The sequence below is a fragment of the Achroia grisella genome, unplaced genomic scaffold, assembly GCF_030625045.1.
Source record: "Achroia grisella isolate CSIRO2021 unplaced genomic scaffold, CSIRO_AGI_Agris_v1 utg5633, whole genome shotgun sequence".
Lineage (NCBI taxonomy): Eukaryota > Metazoa > Arthropoda > Insecta > Lepidoptera > Pyralidae > Achroia > Achroia grisella.
In genome coordinates, this window is record NW_026712943.1 from 59,131 (window position 1) to 82,174 (window position 23,044).

The 23,044-nt window shown below is 32.4% G+C and overlaps 1 protein-coding gene across 1 annotated transcript in view; it reads right to left on the bottom strand.

Annotated features, from left to right (window-relative positions):
- LOC131848571 (hypoxia-inducible factor 1-alpha-like) overlaps window positions 1–17,754 on the bottom strand; it is a 46,829-nt gene extending 29,075 nt beyond the window's left edge. Inside the window, exon 1 of the mRNA XM_059198486.1 lies at window positions 17,531–17,754. Coding sequence (XP_059054469.1) covers window positions 17,531–17,754 — 224 coding nt within the window. The remainder of the gene's footprint in view (window positions 1–17,530) is intronic.
- Window positions 17,755–23,044: the final 5,290 nt, after the last annotated feature.

The following is a 23,044-nucleotide window of genomic DNA, read 5'->3' on the forward strand; positions in this document are numbered from 1 at the left end:
AAGGTCAATTGCTATACATTGGAAGTAATTATTATAATCTTATGAATAATTAACATTCGGCGTCCGTCTGCTCTGGTATACGTTGGCGGTCCACCATTGAAAGATGTGAGATAAGGACAAAATCATGGGGTTTTTCAAGAAGAGTATATTAAGTTTTCTTAAGGGTCGGCAACGCGCACGTGATACCTCTGGTGTTTCAGGCGTCCATAGGCTACGGTAACCATTTACCATCAAAGTAGTAAAAAAAAATTACTCGAAAATCTTAGTTTCCATTTTCCTTACGCTGCTAGTAATTAGTTTAGCAGTTGCCATAAATAACGAATGTTTTAATTTAAATTTTATTACAGAGAATAGAATAGAACATCCTTTATTCAAATAAACTTAATGTAAGCACTTATGAATAGTCATAACAATTTTTTAATCTACTGTATACATTACGCAGTGGCGCTGCATACACTTTAGGGCGAAACAATGAACATCTATGACCATTTTGTGTTGCAGTGCATTGCAGGTAATTACAATTTTATTACTCATTCAACATACTTTATTTTTGTTGTTATTACTTTTTTGTTGCTATCTGTATGCTAAAATTACAAATTAATGATTTATTGTACTATCAATGTAGTTATATACTTTTTGTGTTCGTAATACGAAGTAAATAATGGTGCTTCTTATTGACTTGACTTTCGTTAATATCTGTACATACATAGAATATTTCGTATATATAAAACTTCTATAAAACAATTTCTAAATACGTAAGATATTTAAATCTATTGTATGTAAAAGATCTAACACTATAGACAAATAATACCTCATTAAGACAGTCTCGGTAGTCTAGTCGTTCTACACACCATCATACACCGATGACGGGTTCGATGTCGAACGATGCAAATATGTAATACTTTTAGTATATCTTACTAATATTAGAAACTCTTTCGCGCAAAAACTACTCAACGGATTTTGATGAAACTTTACAATAATATAGCTTCAGATATCTTGTAAATTGGGCGAAATATAATGAAAATGATAAGTAAGTGCGATGCAAGTGAGGTTGCGTATTGAATAATTCTATCTAATGTATTTACTTAGATTGGGACTAGATGGAGGTACGCAATATATATGAATTGCAAGCTCTGTTGTCCCGTGTACTATAAAAATATTGATGCTGCGATAGCGTATACCGTCCACCACCTCATCATAATCCATTATGTACAATATCCACATCACATATCACACATCCAAGTATCAACAATTCATATGAATTATATTGCGTAAAAAAATAAAATAAATATTACATTAATAAATACTACTAATTACTAGTATAAACTATATTTTTATAAGTAAAATGATATATGACATGAATAGATCTTATCTAATATTGTAAGTGCCAAAGTACTTTGTTACTGGTTCCTCATTTTTTTATACCAACCGTCTATTTAAATCGCGTATAATATTGGTTACTCTATACTGGTCAATCACGGTCAAAGTCGAGGACATAAACAAGCTGTTATAACGTAAACTTAAAAATTTTGTCTTTCATATAGTTAGTTTCAGTATTCTTATACTTATGTGTAGGGATCTCATTTAAACCGATGCCCTATAGTTATATTTATAGCATGTGCAGCGTAGGTTAAGACTGCAATAAATCCATGACTCATTGTACTGCGCTAAAATGATTAGTTGATCTTCTTGTTTGCTCTCAGAAGTTAATTCACGATTGTTTGAAAATGAACTCTATTAATGGAATAAGATTAGTCACATATTTATAACCTATCGGAACAAGTATTGAATGATGAAGTATTTTGTTATTGCAAACACCGAGCTGTGCTATTAGCAATTATAATAACAACTTTGGACAATTAACACAGCGTCATCTAGTTTCAAGCTAAGTAGAGCTTGTCCTATGGATTTCACGACCCGTTACATAGAATCCGATTTCCTAAATTTGATTACCATATGTGAGATGTGGATAAGGTTATGTGTAATAACTGGTAAAAATCCTTATTACATTTTTACAATACATACACACTATATACGGATGCAAATGGTTGATCCTGCGAGGAATGGAATCCGTGATCATTGGAAGGTACTGAGCTGAACCGCTAGACCATCTAGGCCAGCTGACAACTAATTTATACATCAATTCCTATAAGTTATTAAAATTAATTACTATAGGTATAACGAAACGGGAATAATTTAATTAAGCCCCCAGAACTACGAAACAATGTCTTTGTATACAGGATAGTATTGTTTGATAGACTGACGACGGAGTTGCGAGTTAGAAGTCCTAACTAACTGTTCACAATTGTTACAGGAATTCCGCTGCAGTAACCTATGTAATGAATCTGTGTTTTAACTTGTACATTTGTACATAGTTCCAATGAGCACTGACTTTGACAAAGCCTCATCTCTATTTCATATATTTCTTTACAGCAAAGGTATTTTCAACGACATATATATATTGTCCTTGGATAAGTGTGATATTGGACAACTGATATGAACATACATAATATACATAGAAAACATCCAGACCGATGCAAACAATAATACTCATGAGTAATCTACGTGCAAGGAATCGAACCCGCGGCCATCGGAAGTAGAGCGGAGTGCTAAACCACTGGTACCACCATATGGTATTAAAATGAATAGTGGTGAAATTATAGGGTACAGGGGCTCAGCTAAGTTCTATGGAATGGTACGGCATGACCACTGTCATCCATAATGTAGAACCCCTACCATAAGCATCAAGAGATGATGTGACACCCATGATGATGTTCATGTTAACGTCAGGTGGTCCATTTTAGTAGTTTGCTATTTCACATATATAAAAAAAAAGGTGACAGATCAAAAGACAAAACCATAAAAGCTTGTTTACTTAAAGTACTTTTTCCCCATAATTATTTTTAGATTAAAGTAACATAACCAATAAACTTGATGTTTCAATTAAGGAACGCTGTAAGACATACAAAAATACTAATGCATTCTATTTTCGGATCATAATTAAGTTAACCTTTGAGTAACGGCACTTGCTTATCTTAATGAAATTATCTTTCAATTGGTATAGTCCAAACTTCTAAATAAATATACAGTCTTTAATTTTAGAAAAGTAAGCAAGAACTGAGTTCTGTTGCTAATGTCACGTATTTACTCGTATTTCTCAATAACGTCGGGTTGTAATTTCGTCCATAATCTCAAATCCAAATAGAACGTATATCCTTTTTTATACTACTAATTTGCCTAACAATCAAACAGCTCATTTGATGGTAAACGGTTACCATAACATTATTCTAATTCATGACAATACCCGTACCATAAATATTAACTCAATTTAGGATTTATAAAATTAGTATAGTGTCCAAAATTGAAATCCAAAATATTGCTGTACTCCCATATAGTATTTGAGGATACTTTTTATTGGATTATGATGAGTATACGCTGTCGCAGCAACAATTTTTTATAGTACAGAGGACAACAGAGCGTGCGGCTTACCCTATAGTAAGTGATTACCGCCGCCCATATGCACCCGCTACACCAGGGGAATTAGGGTGGTGCTCCCGGCCAGAGGTGAAAACAAATGTTACCTCAATTTACCAATTATTACCTCAATTTACCAAGACTATTGAGATCTACTAAATACTCTATAATATGGTAAATTACTAGCAATACGACAATATAATAAGAATTACCCTCCTCAGCTGCAATAGTTACGGAAGAACAAGAATTATATCTTCATCTGTTAAGCCATTTACTTTGATCATAGCATAAATCAGGCATTTGCCCTATTATTATTAAAGGGACGATATTAGTCCATTGTACGCTGTCGTTTATAATACCTACATTAGCTTACTCAATTGTAATAATTATTATTTCAATAATGTTGCCAATCTTATACAAGTCATAACGATGTACTATAAAACCTATCTATTATGTTATAAACTGAGAATTTTTTTTTCTTATTAATGGGATTGCGATTGGTCTTACCTCATCTGATGGTAAATGATGGCAAGATCTAGGATGTAGCGCGCTTACTCAGAAGATATCTATTCACCATAGACTTGAAGAATCCGAAATATAAATAACATTCATTCAAATAACTTAATAAGGACACGTTGAGACAGTCATGTTTTTTATCCTACCGTTCGTTTCTAACTAAAACTCATTGGTCATCATAACAAGTCATCATCATCATTACAAGAAGAGTGAACAAGAAACTTGCGTATTGCTCTTTTAAATAAGAGTCATAGTAAATATATTCAATCAATAATGTTGCCAACCTTATACAAGTCATAACGATGTACTATAATATAAAACCTATCTATTATGTTATAAACTGAGAATTTTTTTTTCTTATTAATGGGATTGCGATTAGTCTTACCTCATCTGATGGTAAATGATGGCAAGATCTAGGATGTAGCGCGCTTACTCAGAAGATATCTATTCACCATAGACTTGAAGAATCCGAAATATAAATAACATTCATTCAAATAACTTAATAAGGACACGTTGAGACAGTCATGGTTTTTATCCTACCGTTCGTTTCTAACTAAAACTCATTGGTCATCATAACAAGTCATCATCATCATTACAAGAAGAGTGAACAAGAAACTTGAGTATTGCTCTTTTAAATAAGAGTCACAGTAAATATATTCAATAGGTTACGAGAAATATTTATCTATACGGATTCATTTCTACTATTATTATGAAGCTGTTGAGTTTTTGAGAGATGAAGAGTTTGATTAAACACGGTAATATCAGGAATTACTATTGCAAATTCAAAATGGTTTGTTCATTGCTGAATAAATCATTTATTGAGGAAGATATGGACTATATAATGTCACGTTACAACCAATAGAAGTTAAGTATTAATTAAAATAATTTAAAAAGATGGAAATTTTATTCCTTATTAATGTTTCATCTCTTAAGTGAGCAGACGAAGTTGCTCAGACCAAGTAGTCACCTTATTATCCTTTTTTTTTAAGTATTGCATGTGTGTATCGAATTGTATATTTTCCTTTCTTTATTATATAATCTGTAGTGACTGTATTCTCAGATGGAGCAGTCAGATGCATTGTCAACTGTCTGCATTGTGGTGAATACAACGTTTGACATTTCGCTGAACACAGCGTGGCAGGTGGCGAATTGACTGCAGTCTGTCGGATTAATTTAATCTGTTTTGGATGTGTTCACTGCAAGACAATTGGTAATAATAAATTGACATTTTTGTGTCGACTATATATGTTTATTATCTCGCAACGCATCTTCATTATGATCGGTTCAGGATTTTATACGCAAAAACTACTGAACCGATTATCATGAAATTTTTTACACATGTTACCAATAACATGTGTACAAAATTTGATGATGATAATATGTCCAAACGTATTAGAATGAATATAGAATATAGAACATACTTTTTATTATTTTCAGTTAGTGCTAATTGGTGGTTTGTATATTGTACACACTTAAACTTAAAAATGTAAAGTAATAATAAAATTATTTAAAAGAGCAACACGCAAGTTTCTTGCTCGTTCTTCTTGTGATGAGACAGCTTTCCGAATGAGCGGTAGATTAAAAAAATGTAATGACTATTCAAAAGTGCTTCAATGTAGTTTATTTGAATAAATGATTTTCTATTCTATTCTATTCTATTAAAATATATATTTTTTTTTTTATTCAATGCGATTGAAGCCGCGGGTCGTGCTAGTACTTTCTATAGAGAAGGATTGTAGAAAACTAATATTTTTTTTTATTTATGCACTAAAGATACGTTAAGTCAATTAAAAAACTTTATACAAACATGAGTATATACTCTATAATTATTACCTGTGCGACTGCCAGTGCCTGAAATTATAGAAGTATAGTCTTTGCAAAAGACCTTTAATAATGTTCAAACTTATAATTTCAATTAATTATGGTAGAATCTCGACCATGGACGACCACTAGGAATAAAAGAGTAAACTGTACAAAAGAAACCGGCCACCCTACTGTATAAAGTAATTTCTATACGATGACATTGAGTTCCCGCGTTCCCCACGGTTTTATAGTCTACAATTATAAACTTGCAACGTTTTAATTTCACATTTCGTTGCTAAGGAATGAATCAACGAACATTATTATCGATATAGATTTAAAAAAGATCATAAATGGCTACATGATTAAACCAATCTTTCTAGTGTTTAGAAGTATTTACTAAATTAAAATAATTGACTTGTATAATATATACATTTTTTCTTAATAAATAATTTACATAGTCATTTTGTAAATAATCTAAATTCCCCATATTGATCATAGAAAGAATGGCAGTTTAATTATAAGAATACCTTAAATTGACATTTGTTTTGTCTGTGCTGTTAGAAATGTGTGAAACAAATAATAAAGACTTAAAAAGACACATACATTTTAAGCAATTCATTTCATTTCATATATTTAATTAAGCATTAAAATCTTCAAACCATTATTGTAGTATTTTTTTAAAGTACTCAAAAAATGGAAATTCAAGTCGAGATTACAGTCCGTAGTAGATTCAAGCACTTATAGAAGTTTAATATAGAGATAAGTATGCTTACAGGTAACTAATGAAAGTACAGTACAGAGAATCGCATTGCCGGCGATGCCAAGATTTAAATATAGCATGCAATCGCCATGTTGCAGGTCAGTGGAGTCTTCAGCCAAGTCACATGGAAAAATGTTTGATCTTATTGAACGACTTATTAGCATTATCTACGACATGAAATCAATTCTTACAATGTATCATACAAGTACGAAATGCAATATCGTTTATAAATTTTATTTATCTCTACCAATATAAAGAGGTTAACAGTCTGTGATTTTGTATATTCGGGGTAAACTTAGGTATTACAGATCCGATTTTGTAAATATTTTCAGTCAGTTCAGACCATTTATTGAGGAAGGCTATAGGGTATGTAACATTGCGTTACGATCAATAGGAGTGGAGCTGCATTCAGAAATGTTGCAAAACGTGAAAAATGGGACGCAGACGAAGTTGCGAGTGTCTTAAGTGCCGTATGTTTTTGTTGAGGGGTTTGGGCTATTGTAAGTCATTTTAGACCTGTAGCACTGCGACGTACATAGGTCTATTGTGCTCGCCCTTTTTCAATGTTTGCTACACAATCCCGTCAAGGACATGATTTAAGGATATTTTTAGGAGCAATGGTTTTTATCTCATCAGGATAGAGTCTATACTTTCCAAAGATGATATTTCGTTTATGCACGAGTTACAACCACATACGTGTTTCCTCTTCAGCCTGGGAAAATCTGCCGCTTTTTGTTGAGCACAGGACCAGTTTTGCCATGTGTTTAAGTGCGCTAAAATTATACGATTTATACGCATAATTTTAGAATACTTATAAAACTACAATTACTTAAAATATATCTATTTATTTATTATTGAAAAACAGGGGCACAGTTGAAATAATAATAAATTGTATGAAATAACATTGCAGGTACCAACTAGTTAAATATAGATATATATCTAGCTAGACTTTATTTGGTTTATATAAGATAATATTAATATCATCATAAACCGGTCAAATGTTTTCATTGGTTGCATTTTACAAACTTATACATAATCAAATATTTCTCCTGTACTATATTAGTATTTAAAAAATAGATAATACTATTTTATAATTCGCAATATGGCATTTTCTACTTTGATCGACAAAAAACGAAGTTATTTTGACGGCCAAGATCTATCGGTTTAGCCATCACTTACTTCCGTTGCACTTGGTTCGATGCAAACATTTGTATTCATAATTATAATTGTTTACTAACAATTACAATTATGAATACAAATGTTTGACAGTCTGAAGGTTTTCTATGTATTAAAAATAATGTATTTCAGTATTTCTTTTAGTTGTCTGGTACCTATAAAACAAGCTCTGTAGAATTCATAAGTAACGATTATTTTAGCTTGGGACTAGAAAGCACTGTGTGAATTGTTATTATTATTAATGAATATAATAAAAAAGGAAATCAATTTAGTAGCTAATTGGTATTAAAACTACCACATGCATTCTACGAATGTATTGCACTATACTGCATTCGTAGAATGCAGACCTGTAAACGCCCAAACATAAACTTCACACGTTCAGGAAATACAACTCCACAGTGCTGCCATGAACAACGTGGGAAATGCAACACGATACAGCTAACGATTTGAATTTACAATTTCAGCAACAACTTCAATTTCATCAGAATATTATCAATATGGCAATACCAAGCTTATAACATTTTGACTGACTGAGCCACTCAGTCAAATTGTAACACCGAAATAAAGCTATTAAAATTAAACCAGTAGATTTTCGTCACATTTATATAAAATAAATCATATTATATTCTTTGCCCGCATAGTGTCAGAAATAGTTTCTTTATCTTTATTACTCAATTATTTTTACCTGATTACGAAATAAAGGTACATGTTATTTTTGTATAATACCTACATTCCATTTTATTCTTTAAAATAAAATAAATATTCAACTCACTAATATTAGAAACGCGAAAGTTTCTTCGCACCTCAGCTTCGCACGGGTGTACATGTATTATATATATAAACCTTCCTCTAGAATTCTTTGAATCTATCTATTAATCAAACCGCTTCAAAATCCATTGCGTAGTTTTAAAGATTTAAGCTTACATAGGGACGGACAGACAGTGACAGCGACTTTATTTTATACTATGTAATAACAATGATTAATCACACATAAATAGTGGACAATATGCAGATAATGCACCCGTTGCATTACTACGTCGTCGCTTCTCTTATAAAAGTTCTAAGCGTATTTATATACTATTATGTTGTACATGTAAAATGTAACAATGCCTTATGAATGCATGAATGAGAACAGATATTAAATTTAAAACTTTCATTAAAACATACCAACTGCACATTCATAAATTCTGACTTACTTAAATAATAAACGCGCCTACTGTTTTCAGCTTATTTTCAGTATATAGGACTATGTCTAGTATGTCTACATAATATAAAACGAAGTGGCTGCTGCTATCTGTTTACTTATATCTTTTACATTACTTTACAGATTGTAATTCAATTTTCAGCAATAGATAGACTGATTAAAGCTATTGGTTATAATTTAAAAAGATATGTAAATCATTAAGTGTAATGTAGACAAAGTTGCGCGAGTTAGCTAGTATATTCATTGTACACTAATATTAGATGCATCATCAATAGTAGCATCAAAAAAAGTCGTAAAACTATTTTTTAATTATTTTAATAGTTGAAGTAAAGGTAAATTTATGCTAGACCACATTTCAATTAACTTTAATTATCCCCTCATTATGTATAATTGGCCTCTAATAGGTCGCAATTAGAGTGTCTGTTAGAAAAAATACATGAAAGCTTACAATAGACTCAATTGTATTACCATTGAGAAGTAATGTAAATAAACAGTCTAACAGAAAATAAACAAGTCTATATAAGTGGAAATACTCTTGTAGAAATTGAATAAAAACGCAGTAAGTAAAGTCAAGTTAATATTAAAAATTGTTGTTGTAGAAAAGTATTAAATTGCATTTGCGAAGCGTATTTCAATATAGGCAAGGGTCGGATTTAATAAAGTATTGCGTTATTGCAAAACTGCTGTGCTGTTTATAAAATATATTGCCGTATTGATAATATTAATATAATAGTATATTTTATACTAGTATTCCAACCCGGCTGCGCTCGAGTTTTCATGATTTATAAGTTAAATAACACCTGGACAATTAAAATAGCGCCATCTAGCTCCGCGGTAAGCTAAGCAAGTGTTATGGGTACTAGACAACAGATATAAATTCTTAGATTTTTTTTTGTAAATACATAATATATATAGAAAATACCCAGATCGATACAAACAAGAATACAAATGATTGCACCGTGCGAGGAATCGAACCCGTGGCCATCGGAATTAAAGCAGTGTGCTAAACCGCAAGACCACGGAGGTCATCGTGTGTTTTTATTTTTATTTCTATGCAATACTCAAGCGAACAAGGAAGAACAAGTCCTTTGTACTGTTTATATGATAAATATAAATCCATTAGTCTTTATAGTATTATATGTTTATATAGAAGGTACTAATCGAGTGGAAATTAGATTGACGTAGTATTTATATACGACTATATACTTACTATTAAATATTGTATATGCGAAATGGCAAGGTTAGATCGTAAATACTTAAATATATATAATACTAGCTGTTCCCGCAAACGTTGTTTTGCCATACATTAAAATCTCTACTAAAAGTAGTGGTTGATGATAAAAAGGTGATAATTTCAGGTTATATGTATTTTTAATGACATTATAAAATAACACACACACACTAAAAATGAAAATAAAATAAAATAAAGTCCATAAAAAATGTTAATAGTGAACAACCCTATCGATTAGGGGTATGAAAAATAGATAGTAGCCGATGCTCAAACCAACTGAATATGAAGTTTGATAAAAATCGGTCAATTACAAAGGCGAAATAAGTAATAGTTACGGTAAATAACTATACTATTATATAATAAGCTAAAAGTTTTTGAATGTGGATGGATGTTTGTTACTTTTTCACGCAAAAACTACTGAACGTATCTTGATGAAATTTTTACAGTATATCCAATACTTCAGAAAAGGACAGACTGAACTTTAAAAATATATTATCTAAGTTTGTGAAATTTTGTTATAAATGACAAAAATGAGTGTAATGCAGACGAAGTTGGGCGGTGAGTCAATAAAAAATATAGCACTTAAATAAGTGATCATAAAAAAGGTAAATAAAATACATCTAAATAATAAATAATAAAAATAAATAAAAAATCGATAAACCAAATAAATACATCTTATCGAGATGTATTTGTTTACCGGTTCCTAAAATTGTAACGAATCGCAGAAAAAAGTTGAAAACAATAATTATACCCTACTATTTGCTTTCTTAAGCGAACAGATAGTCAAACTTCATTCTCGTGCTACAATCAGTCTTAACGACAAAATTTATTAAGACTAGTTCAGCAGTTTAGTCCTGAAAAGGTACAAAACATACAGATACTCCCTCATTTATACTATTAATTATTATAATATGGAAATTGCCCAATACGACTAAAGTAGGTACGATGCAGTAAAAGTTTGAAATATTTTGCAAAGTTTTGTAATATGATGACTTTATGCAAATAATTTGTAATTTCCAGCGACGGTGCATTTAGTGGAAACAATGTAATTATACACTTCCGTTCGTTACAAAGTACAAATGCAATTCTTGCAATTAAATGTTTATACACTTCTAGCATTGCGAAAGTATCACCTTTCATTCTGTTATTTGTAGGTAATTATAAATTACTAGCTGCGCCCGCGACTTCGTCCGCGTATAACACGCGGTCAAAGTGAAAAAATATTCAATAATCTAAACAAATGAAACCAAATAAAAAGGTTTCGTCGCTCTTATTTAAAAAATGACGATATTCCACACAAACTTATTGACTTATTTGACGACCTCGGTGGTCTAGTGGTCTAGCACACCGCTTTACGACCGATGGTCGCGGGTTCGATTCCTCGCTCGGCACAAACATTTGTATTCATGAGTATGATTGTTTGTATCGGTCTGGGTGTTTTCTATGTATAATATGTAGGTATTTAAAAAAAAAAAATCTATGTATTCGTATCAGTTATCTAGTACCCATAACACAAGCTTTAGCTAGCTTAACTTGGATCTAGATGGCGCTGTGTGAATTGTCCTGAGATTATTATTATTATTATTACTTATCTTAACTTAACTTAATCCCCAATTTTATTTTAAGGGTAACCCTTAAGGGTACAAATCTTGAAAGTCATATCAATATTTAATCAACATCTAAGTAGAGCTTGTTATATAGGTATTTGACAACTGATATATGTATATAGAACTTTTTTATTAAATACATACATAATATACATAGACAACACCCAGATAGATACATACAATCTTATTCGTGCCTGCCTGTCGATTTATATATATATAAGAGAACTAACTTTAAGACAGGCTAAGGAAACTGCAGACCTGGCTTCTAAAACTTAACTACTCGCAAACGGAGAATTTTATTGAGTCACAAAACTAAACATCCCCATTCTCACAAAATAAATAACTCCAAAGACATAAACAAACACATACAAACATGCACATACACACTTAATCTTTATTTTAATTACTGAATTACCACTAAATGCAAAAGTTTTAAATTTTGGCACTTAGATTAAAATGTAAAATTTTATATACGAGTAGATACTGTATTAGAACCGACTGCCCTAAAACATAAACTAAATAGGTAAAACATAGTCTGGCCCCTGCGATACAAGCTACGCTTAGTGCAGAGATAGTTGTAAATAAACACAACTGATCACTTTGTTTTATTGTCATAGATTAAGTTAAGATCTATATTTGTAAAGTTTTGTCCCATGTGAAATGTCTTTTTTTTTAATATATATTACTATTATGTATATTTATTATTTCTCAGCATAGCTGGTTTTGTAGAGACAAGGACGGGTTTTTTACAGTCACTTGTTCTCGTATTTTATGTTATTCAGTAGGAATGTTAGGAATTGGACTATTTAAAAATTTTCTAACTATAGAGCATGTATCTAATACTGTAGATTTCTGGAGTTCAATGAAGAATGTTTTATTAAGGTGCAATTTATTTATTTATTATTATTATCATCGTCTCACTCTCTCAGCTTTTGCTGGTTTTTCAATGTGTTTATTATTATTATTTCGTTATATATATATTATATATCTCCCTTTGATGGGGTAATAGACTGATCATTGCGGGTAAAAATCACCAAACAATGACAGTATAAATGATGAATGATGAGGATGGATAATTTTTAAGTGGAAAACAAAAATTTGCGGACTATTCTACAAGTGTTTAATGTTACAGCTTTTTGGAGAAGGATGAAAGCAAGTAGGTGAAGTTGTAATATCTTGAGGCTAGTGTGTAGGGATGCTGGGATGACACCTGTAGACGAGATAATAATTGGGACAGTTTTCACTGTTTCTACCTGCCATTGTATTTTTAGTTCTATAGCCAAATCAGTATATTTAGCAATTTTTTCGGTATGTGTTTCTAAAAGATTATGTGTATTTGGTATTGCAATATCTATAATATAAACTTTTTTATTTTTCTAATCATGTAGCGTTATATCTGGTCTGTTGTGATGTGCAGTTTTGTCTGTTATTACAGTCCTGTCCCAATACAACCTGTACCCGGGAGAGTCAAGTACTATCTGCGGGGTGTATTTATAGGAGGCTATTTTTTTTATTATTATTATTATTCATATCATAATCGAATAGGAATGTTCAGATATGACGACCGATAGAGAGCAGTGGAAGAGAATGATATACTGCGCCGATTCCAAAATAATGGGATAAAGGAAAGGCAATGATGATGATGATGAATCGAATAAGAATGTTACCATGCGAGAAATAGAACCCGCGACCATCGGAAGTAAGGCGGTGTGATAAACAGTTAGACCCAGAGGTCGTTTTATCGTATCGTCTTATCATGTACATATAGTAAGTAGGTACTTGTATCCTTGCGCTTCCGTATTACATATAACCCCTATACCCGGGGGGAAAAGGGGATTGTTAGTAATGTGGATCTTATTGCTAGCAATGTACCATGTCAGGTTGACCTCCACGCGGTTCCCCCTGGAAACCATTGTGATAAATTCTTGGTGAATTTGTCACGATGGGCTAACTGACCTGACCTCATGCTCATCTTATCATCCTCCACTCTTATTAAGTTCAAATTTAATTCTGCTCGCTTGAAATATTTTATACACTCACCTCACATAGATTTAAAGAGACGTAAATACGCTATTGTTTCTCTTGTACCTAACAATATCCTTATTCTAAATTTCTATGGCCATTATAACTAACATTTTTTTTTAAAACACAGAGGACAAACGAGCGCTCACCTCATGGTTAGTGATTACCGCCGCCCATTAGCACCCGCAACACCAGGGGAATTGCAAGTACGTTGTCGGCCTTTTAAAAAGGAATAAGCTCTTTTCTTGAAGGTTTTAATATCGTATCGGTTCGGAAATACCATTGCTGGAAGGTGATTTCACAATGTGGTTGTGCGTGGCAAAAAGTTTCTAGAAAACCGTACTGTGGAGGACGGCCATTCATCCAGATTATCAGGATGGTATTTTAGTTTCTGGTTTTCTACATTTTTATTCATATAATTGTATCAAATACGTTTCGGTACCATAAACTCTTTTTTTTAGTGGATGATAATGGAATATGAAGAACGCGTCTGCGCTAACGGTTTACGCTGGCTGGGCACCAGTGGAGAATGACAGGGTGAGGTCATGTCAGTTAGCCCATCGGGACAAATTCACCAGGAATTTATCAGGATGGCTTCCAGGGGAACCGCGTGGAGGTCAACATTACATGGTACATTGCTTGCAAATGGGGTCATCAATCATATACTAACAAACTAACTAACTGTAACTATAACTGTATTGACTCTTTGTAGCAAAATAAAACAAAATAAAAATAACTTTGCGACTGTAATCCAAGGTTGGGTAGACAGAGGTATTTCTAATCATCCTCTCCGATCGATCCCCCGTCCAATTCAAACGGGGATCGATATTACAACGGCCTGAGCCAAGGTTCGAACCCCTAGTGGTGGCCTCAGACTAAAGTCGTATCCGTCAGGCAGGAGTTGGCCTTCAGCCGCTCCATAAGTCCTTCCGCGGGTTTGGAGTGCCATCTGCACTCGCCCCTAACGTCCGGTGAAGCTGTAAAGGCCAGCTACGGCCAACAGCATTATAGTACGAAAAAAAAAATCAGTTACATTTGTGGTGTCAGCTATATGAATCATTTTTCTGAAGAGAATGTATAAATCTAATTTGACTATTGCATTAATTTGATTTGCAAAAGAGAGATATAAGTTACTTCGTTTAGAGAGGTTGGAGTGCGTCGCTAACTTACCACAGCCCTTAAATAAAATACCGTGAAATCAAATCACAAACAAAACAGTCATTTTTATATTTACTGACTTTGGTGTTAAAATCGCCGACGACAGCACTCTGTTTTTCAAAACTGTATAATGTATTTTAGTCATATTGATTTGGAAATAAAAGCCGTAGCAGTCAGATTCACAGGCTATATTTTATATACGGATATGCTTGGTGGCTCACCGCTTACTTCCGCTAGTACTGGGTTCGATTCCTTACACGGTACAAACATTTGTATTTACCTGTACAAGTGTTTGTATTGGTCTGAATGTTTTCTATGTATAATATGTATGCTTTTACATAAAAAATCTATTTGAATATTTCTATAACATATAATAATTGTACTTAGCTTGAAACTAGATGGGACTGTGTGGATTGTCCCTAGTTATATGATACAAAAATGAAGACATATTTACGAGTTCAGGTATCTTAACATAGTATAAAAAGAAGCCGTCTCGCTGTCTGTTCGTTTATATCTTTTAAATTATGCAACTAATATTAAAGCCGTTTTCAGCAATAGATAGAGTTCTTCAAGAGGAAGGTATATATATGTCTAATAACGCGTTATAGAGTAGAACAAGCCGAGAAATTATATTTAAAATGCATCCATGCGGGACGGGTTACCAGTATAATAATAATCATAATAACCTTATATGACGATAATGCACTGTAATATAACATACAGCATAGTAATGTTTTATTACCGACCGGATATCTAGGTAAGGCAGCCGTATAGAATTACATAAATTGTTGACATTATCAGATATTGAAATTTCACGTTCCATACGCAGCATACAGTGTTGTATGTCATCGTGTTACCTGTTATATAATATTTAATAATAATAATAATGCTTTACTAGTATATAACATCTAGTATAAATGAGAAATACTACATGTTTATGCATAGAAATTATTTTACCGTGCGAGGAATCGAATCTGCGACCATCGGATATAAGACTGTCTAGCGGTTACTTGATCAAAAAAATCACGTTCTAATCAATATGTCGTTTTTAAGATTTTTATTCACAAACCTACAAATAAATGAAAGAAAATATATTATACTTTTTTTTCAAATGAAGTAAAATTGTTTTCTTCATAACAATGTCAACAGACGCTCGGACTGTTTACGTTTTCAGTATATGTGTTCCAGTAATGTTATGTACCGTACAATACATATATTATGTACAACATAATACATGTATAATGTGATTTATTTAGAAGGTCACTATAATGCATTGATTTTGAATATGGTCACCTTGCACTATGTTTCAAACTTTTTATATCTACTGACTCTATGTTGTATTTATAAATCACGCCGTAATAAAATGTAGAGTAGACAGAGAGGTCCGCCTGGACATAATTATAAAACTCTAGTTTCATGCCAGTCTCAGTGTAAACATTCCGTAGGCTATCATATTAATCAACCGTGACTGAGCGGGAACACCTCTACAATTTTATTAAAAATCTAATAATAGTAAAAAACGTGTAAATTTCCCAAAAGGGCTCACAGCGAAGAGAAAAGTAGTAACAAGAATTCGTCGAAAGTGGTATACAAAAAACTGATATCAAAATAACAAAGTATAAAAAGAATGGTAGACAAGCTGCCAGTAACATCAACAATTATATAATCATGGTACAGTGGATCTAGCCGTCTCCTGACCTAGTTCAAGCACTGCTTTGTAAGCTGTTTCGGTTGTAGAGTGCGATTGGGTAGTGAAATTACAGAATAAGAGGCAGGATACCTTACATACATACGTACTTTAATGTTAGACATAGACACCTATATAAATATACATTGTAAATAAACTGAAAAAAAAATAAATTCAAATTGAGTCTCTTGCCAATTGTTCTCTTCTCAATTGGATCTATATACTGAACTGGACGGTAAGGAAAAATTATAAAATTAAAATTTGACGTTCATAAGCGGCTAAAATGTCCTACATGAATAAATATTTTTTTAATTTAAATTGTCAACGATTGCTGCCTACCATGAGGTGTCAGTTCAACAGTTTCTTTGCCATTCGAAAAACATAAAAAGCAGAAAATATCCATTCACTACCACGTTAAATATAATTAACGATAAATAAGTAATATTAGTTTAATTACAATTAATAAAAAGACGACGTCAAAACGGAACTTTGTTCGAAGTTGGTTATTTACATATTCTTGTCCATTAATTTTTTAGATAAATTTATAGAATCCTTTAAAAAAAGATATAGTATTAATAGTTTTTCAAACAAGTGTAAAAATTAGAAAACACTTTGTTTTTTAATAAAATACTACTCGTATTACTCGCAGAACTTTCCATATGTGAAAAAATTAAATTTAAAAAATATCCTGTATATAATATTTGTTTAGATTATGCATTTATTACATTTTAATGCCAATACCAACGCTATGGTAGTGCAATAAACATGCTTCCAATAGAGTAGCTGGTACGAAAAACCACGTGGGTGTTTTAGTAGCCCGATCAGATTTCACGTCGTGTCACCAAACATCACTCAGAGGATACGAAATCAAAATTTAATGTACAAGACGTACCTTTTAGGAGGCGGTGGAGGGTTGGCGTGCTGCATCTCGTTAGCAAGAGGCTGCGGCGTCGTGAGATCCGGAGACGAAAGCAGCAATGTCAAGGTTGGAGACGGCGGCATATAAGCCTGCGCGGGCGGCGCGATCTGCGGGGGCTGGGCTTCCTGGTAGTAGTTATAGTACTGATAAGGGTCGTAAGTGGGCCAATCGTGATCCATGATCGACCAGTCGGTCATAGTAATTACTGGTAATAATTACTAGTAGTATGCGCCAGATGGATGCACGCGTGCATCGGTGACCGTACCGGAGCGCACTAACGCGCAGCACTGCTTTTCCACAGCTATGCAACGCATAAACAAAATGCAATGCAAATCCTTTATCTGCCGATGCAGCATATACTCGGCCGGTGTCGTTGCATGATAAACAACACGTTGGCAGGATAACAACGTTAGCACTTTACGAAATTATATTTCATTTATTTATTAATCTACAATTACAATTTAATTGAAATGAAATAAAACGAGATTTATCGCTTAAAGGTAGTTATGTTTTAAGATAAATATATTTGTTTTATACATTAGTCATTTCTGACATGCCATAGACAACATGTGCTATTTTAGTTGTATTTTTTATATATAAAAGATTTGTTTTATATAATTATGGAATCAAATAAAATAAAAAATCATTTATTAATGTAGGAAGCTTTAAACGCTTATTATCGTAATTTTTTTGTAGTATTCAGTATACAAATTTAATTGAAAAAACTGGCAATAAAATTAACCGAATTTCTTTTTTTTTTTATTTAGTTTATTTACATTGAATACTTATATAGGTGTCTATGTCTAACATTATATGAAAATCCCGTGCATAAACAACAATTGCCATGCACGTTTGTCATAAGTAATCGTTTAGTATACCTACTTAATTGTATATTAACAATTTATTGATAGAATTCTAATTGTATTATCTTATATACCTATTCAAAATTCTCGTGTCGCAATGTTAGTTAGTATATTCCTTCGAAACTACTTGACCGATTATTACGAAATTTTATATCCATATTCAGTAGGTCTGAGGATCGGCTACTATCTATTATTCATACCCCTAAATGATAAGTGCTGTCCACCCCTAACACCTCTAATATTTATTTTTTGGTCAATATTTTTTTATTTTTAATAATGTGACATTAAAAATACATACAACCCTAAATTATCATCCTTCCCTATTTTTAATAGCAATATTAGTACTTCAACTTATAACATTTGCCGGACAGCTATTTTTTTTTTATATTGTGGCATTATAAAATACATTGTTGACCGCAAACAATGTATTTTCTCATGCCACATTATAAAAAAAAAAGTATAAATAGCCATATATTACATTTAAAAATAAAATTGTATAATTCAAATTTAGAACGTCACGCATGGAACATCGATGTTATTTTATTTAACTTTTATACATTTTTGACTTCTCGAATTCACTATTAAATTCAGTGTATATATATTCAGTCAATATTCTAAACATTTTTTACTTCAATAAAATACAGCAACTAAAACATTGCAATATTCCTCCAGCAAACATACATAGAACCCTAAATTTTCATCCTTCGCTATTTTTTATTAGCAATATATTACTTAAATTTATATTATTACAACGTTTGCTGGTAGGTATATCTAATATTATACATTCCCCACTGATATTCCAGATGCAGTAGTGATAAGTATTACCATCTGTTGACGTAGTGGTGACACATCACTAACACTTGACGGTCACATTTCGCTGGGTATATTTACTGTCGACGAATTAATTTGGTTTTTTATCAGAGTTTTCAATCACCTTTGACGGCCTCGGCGGTCTAGTGGTTTAGTACACTGCTTTAGTTCCAACGGTCACGGGTTTTATTCCTGACACGTTGCAGACATTTGTGTTGTAGACTGAATCGAATTATATGTCTAATAACTTAATTTTTAATGAAATCAAGAACGTATAATGTTATAAGATTTTTACTTAAGAAGTACGAGCTAAGTTTATTGGGTTTTCTTCTTAACTGAGGGTAACTATATAGAGTGGTAGTATATTAAAAAAGTGGGGATATAAAATTATATAAATTTTACACACTTTTTTTTTTACAATGATTTATTTCTATTCCACATTATAGCATATAACTTCTGTAATCAGATACACGATAAAAATTCTTATCTATAAAAGAGTCTCTTATATACTTATAAAATATAAAGAGTTATGTATAAAAAGTATGTAAACACATCTGTTGTGTCATCTGAATAAACTACATTCATCATAACTTCAACTACCTTCATAACTGTTAGGTCAAAACGGATGCACTTGTAACTATTAGTAGACTAGTGGAGTAGTAGATACATATAAAAATACTTTTCGATATTCAGCACAAAATGTAGAAATTAGACACTTACTTGCCTATTGGAAATTTCCACTAAAATTACGATAATAAGTTTAATAGAGGTTTACATATTACGCAACTATTGCTGTAAAAAAAATAAGTAAATGAAATGGTTATAATCACTATGATGATTAGAAAAGACTTTGTTTTTTGGGATGAAGTTCCATTAATAATAGAAATACTGGCTCTATTCCTAGGAACAATACCGAATCGACCTCCTCGCGGTCCGGTCGACAAGGTCAGGTCAGTTTTGTAGTTTACTAGCTGTACCCGCGACTTCGTCCGCGAAAATAGTGACTTTGTGCAAATAATGAAAAAAATATTTAATGATCTAACCCAATAAAAGCCAAATGAAAAAGTTTCATCTTCTAAAATGACGACACTTCCATACATAACTCTTTCAACTCCTTATAACCCCTCCATCGCATTCAAAAGTAGCCTATGTCCTTTCTCAGGGTCTAGACTAGTTAGTCTAGACCCTGACAAAGGACAAATTTGCTACATAGTTATGTAGCAAATTTCATTTAAATCGGTTCAATAGTTTTGGCGTGAAAGCGAGACAGACAGACAGAGTTACTTTCTCATTTATAATATTAGTAAGTATTTCTTCTACAAGTTACATAAAAGAAATATGATTACAAATATACTCTTCCAAGTGCATTTTCAAGCACGATACGCACGCAGCCCACTGTAAACTAATTTTACTTTGCCAATAAAATTCTATCAACTGCGAGCCATAACTTGACATAGTTTTATTACAATCTAAAAAGCTGAAATTGTAGAGATAGGTCGCGCACGGATAACATCCATCGTCATCTAAAAATATGTACAATTTACAAACAAAAATTGAAGTAGGTAATTATCACAAAATGTTAGATTAAAAACATAAAATATCACTTAAACGAGTTTAACTAAAGGTTGTTGATAAAAACAATGTTTTAGATAACCTTTCACATCGTATACGACTCTAAACTTGGTGCAAGGTGACTAAATTGTTTAATTACATTATTGCCGTTTGTCCACTGCACTCGTCCGAGATCAAGATGACGTGACGGCGAGTGTTCACCGTCATATTACGTACGACTCTAAACCTGGTATCGTTACGTAATACACCAGACCACTGCACACAATCGGGTTCAAGATATTGGACATAGAATTCAAGATACAGGAGATATAGTCCCCGGAAGGGGAGTGTTAATAATGTGAATTAATAACTCTATTGCTAGCAATAACCACGTCAGGTTGCCTTCCACGTGGTTCTCCCTGGAAACTATATAAATTCATAGTGAAATTACTACGATGGGCTAAATGACCTAACCTCATCTGATCATTCTCCCCAGGTCCCCAATAGAGTAAACCGTTTGCGCAAGCAGATGCACGATTCCATTATGATCCATAAGATAGAGTCACACAATGTACGACTCTAAATCTGCATTTCTAACTTTAAAAGATTTAATCTCGTACAAAGAAATAAAAAATCTAATAAAATCGTAATCATAAAATAAATCGTAGAGTAGGGATGCCAACCAAGGTCTAAGGGCCTTGTTTGGCATTCCTGCTCTGACCTTGATGTAATATGACTTGATACTCTAATACTTAATTAGATTAATTCCGTATATCCATTATACGAAACCGAGTTCAAAATGACATGAAAGTGATCAAGTGTCACCCCGCTTCCAATGTTCTTCGGCTCGGATGGACATCCATACTAATATTTTAAATACGAGTGTGCCTGTTTATTTGTCACCTTATAAACAAGTAAACGGCTAATCAATTCCTATTGAAAAGATAAAGATGGATTGTATGGAAGGATCTTGAATTATTATGTCAAAAGAAAGAAACGAAGTCCCGTGTAAATACTCTCACTGCTTATCGCCGTTTCGCATTCTCGGAGACGTGTCGTTGATAGAGACAGTGGACCAACGCACTAAGGTGAATAAACTTACTAACTTAGTTGCATGAAAATAAGACCAATCTGTTTACATTTATAACTTAATTAGGATGAATAGCCAAAGGTATACATGTAAATCAATCGGACTTCATCTATGTTATCGATTAGCTCTATGTACTGATCTAGAAGTTAGGACACCACTTTACTTCCGATGGTCGCGGGTTCGATTCCACGTACGTTTCAAATTCATGTGAATGTTTATTTGTAACCGAGTGTTATGTATGCATTTGAAAAAAAATTTGAAAAGTATAAGTATTTATATCAGGTATATAGTATCCATAACACAATCTCCGCCTAGCTTGGGATTAGTAGGAATTTTAGAAAACGCTGCGTGAAATGGCTTAGCTTATTATTACGTTATTATTAACTTCTTACTATAATACATAGGTGAAAACCGCTTTAAAAACAAGTATAAGAAAAAAATTAACTACATTAAAAAAATATTACGACAGTTAAAAAAATGCCTTAACGACTGTACTCTCCTATGGGGTCGACAGAAGCATTCTCATTCGTAGTGAAGGCACTTAACACAGTCCCATTACGTATATGTTTTTAGAATCCAAAGTGACAACATGGCTATATATAGAGCAGACCTTCTGATTCAGTTGTTAACGATGTTTCCATTACCGGATATTCAGAAATACTAAATTTTGAAACATAAAACTGACAGCGCCTGAAAGTTTGATATCGCCCAACGAAATGTAGACAACGCATCAAAAAGCGCTTCTGTTTTTGTCATCAACAAACAAGCGTGTCACATATCAGTTCAACCCCGAACGTGGGGTTGACAAGTGGGGTGATTCGATTTGATATGTATCAAATTATACTCGTAATTAATGTATGTATTCAGACAATTTTTTTTTTAATAAAGTTGTCTGAATTCATTTAGTGAAAAGCTGTTAATTTGGAATTAAAAACAGACATTGAAATTTAATTTGTTTATATAGATTGCGTACAGATTCTTCAAAATGAAAATATGGTAAGAAACAGATTTTGTCTAAATGTCGTTTAACTAAAGTTACTTATCCGTTTTATAGTAATTTCATTTATTTAAAAACTAGAAGTTGGTAGGTACCAAAATAGGATACGAACGTCACATAAACGTTTTGAAGTTTATAAAATTCGTTAATTAATGGGATTTATACTTTTTTTTTGT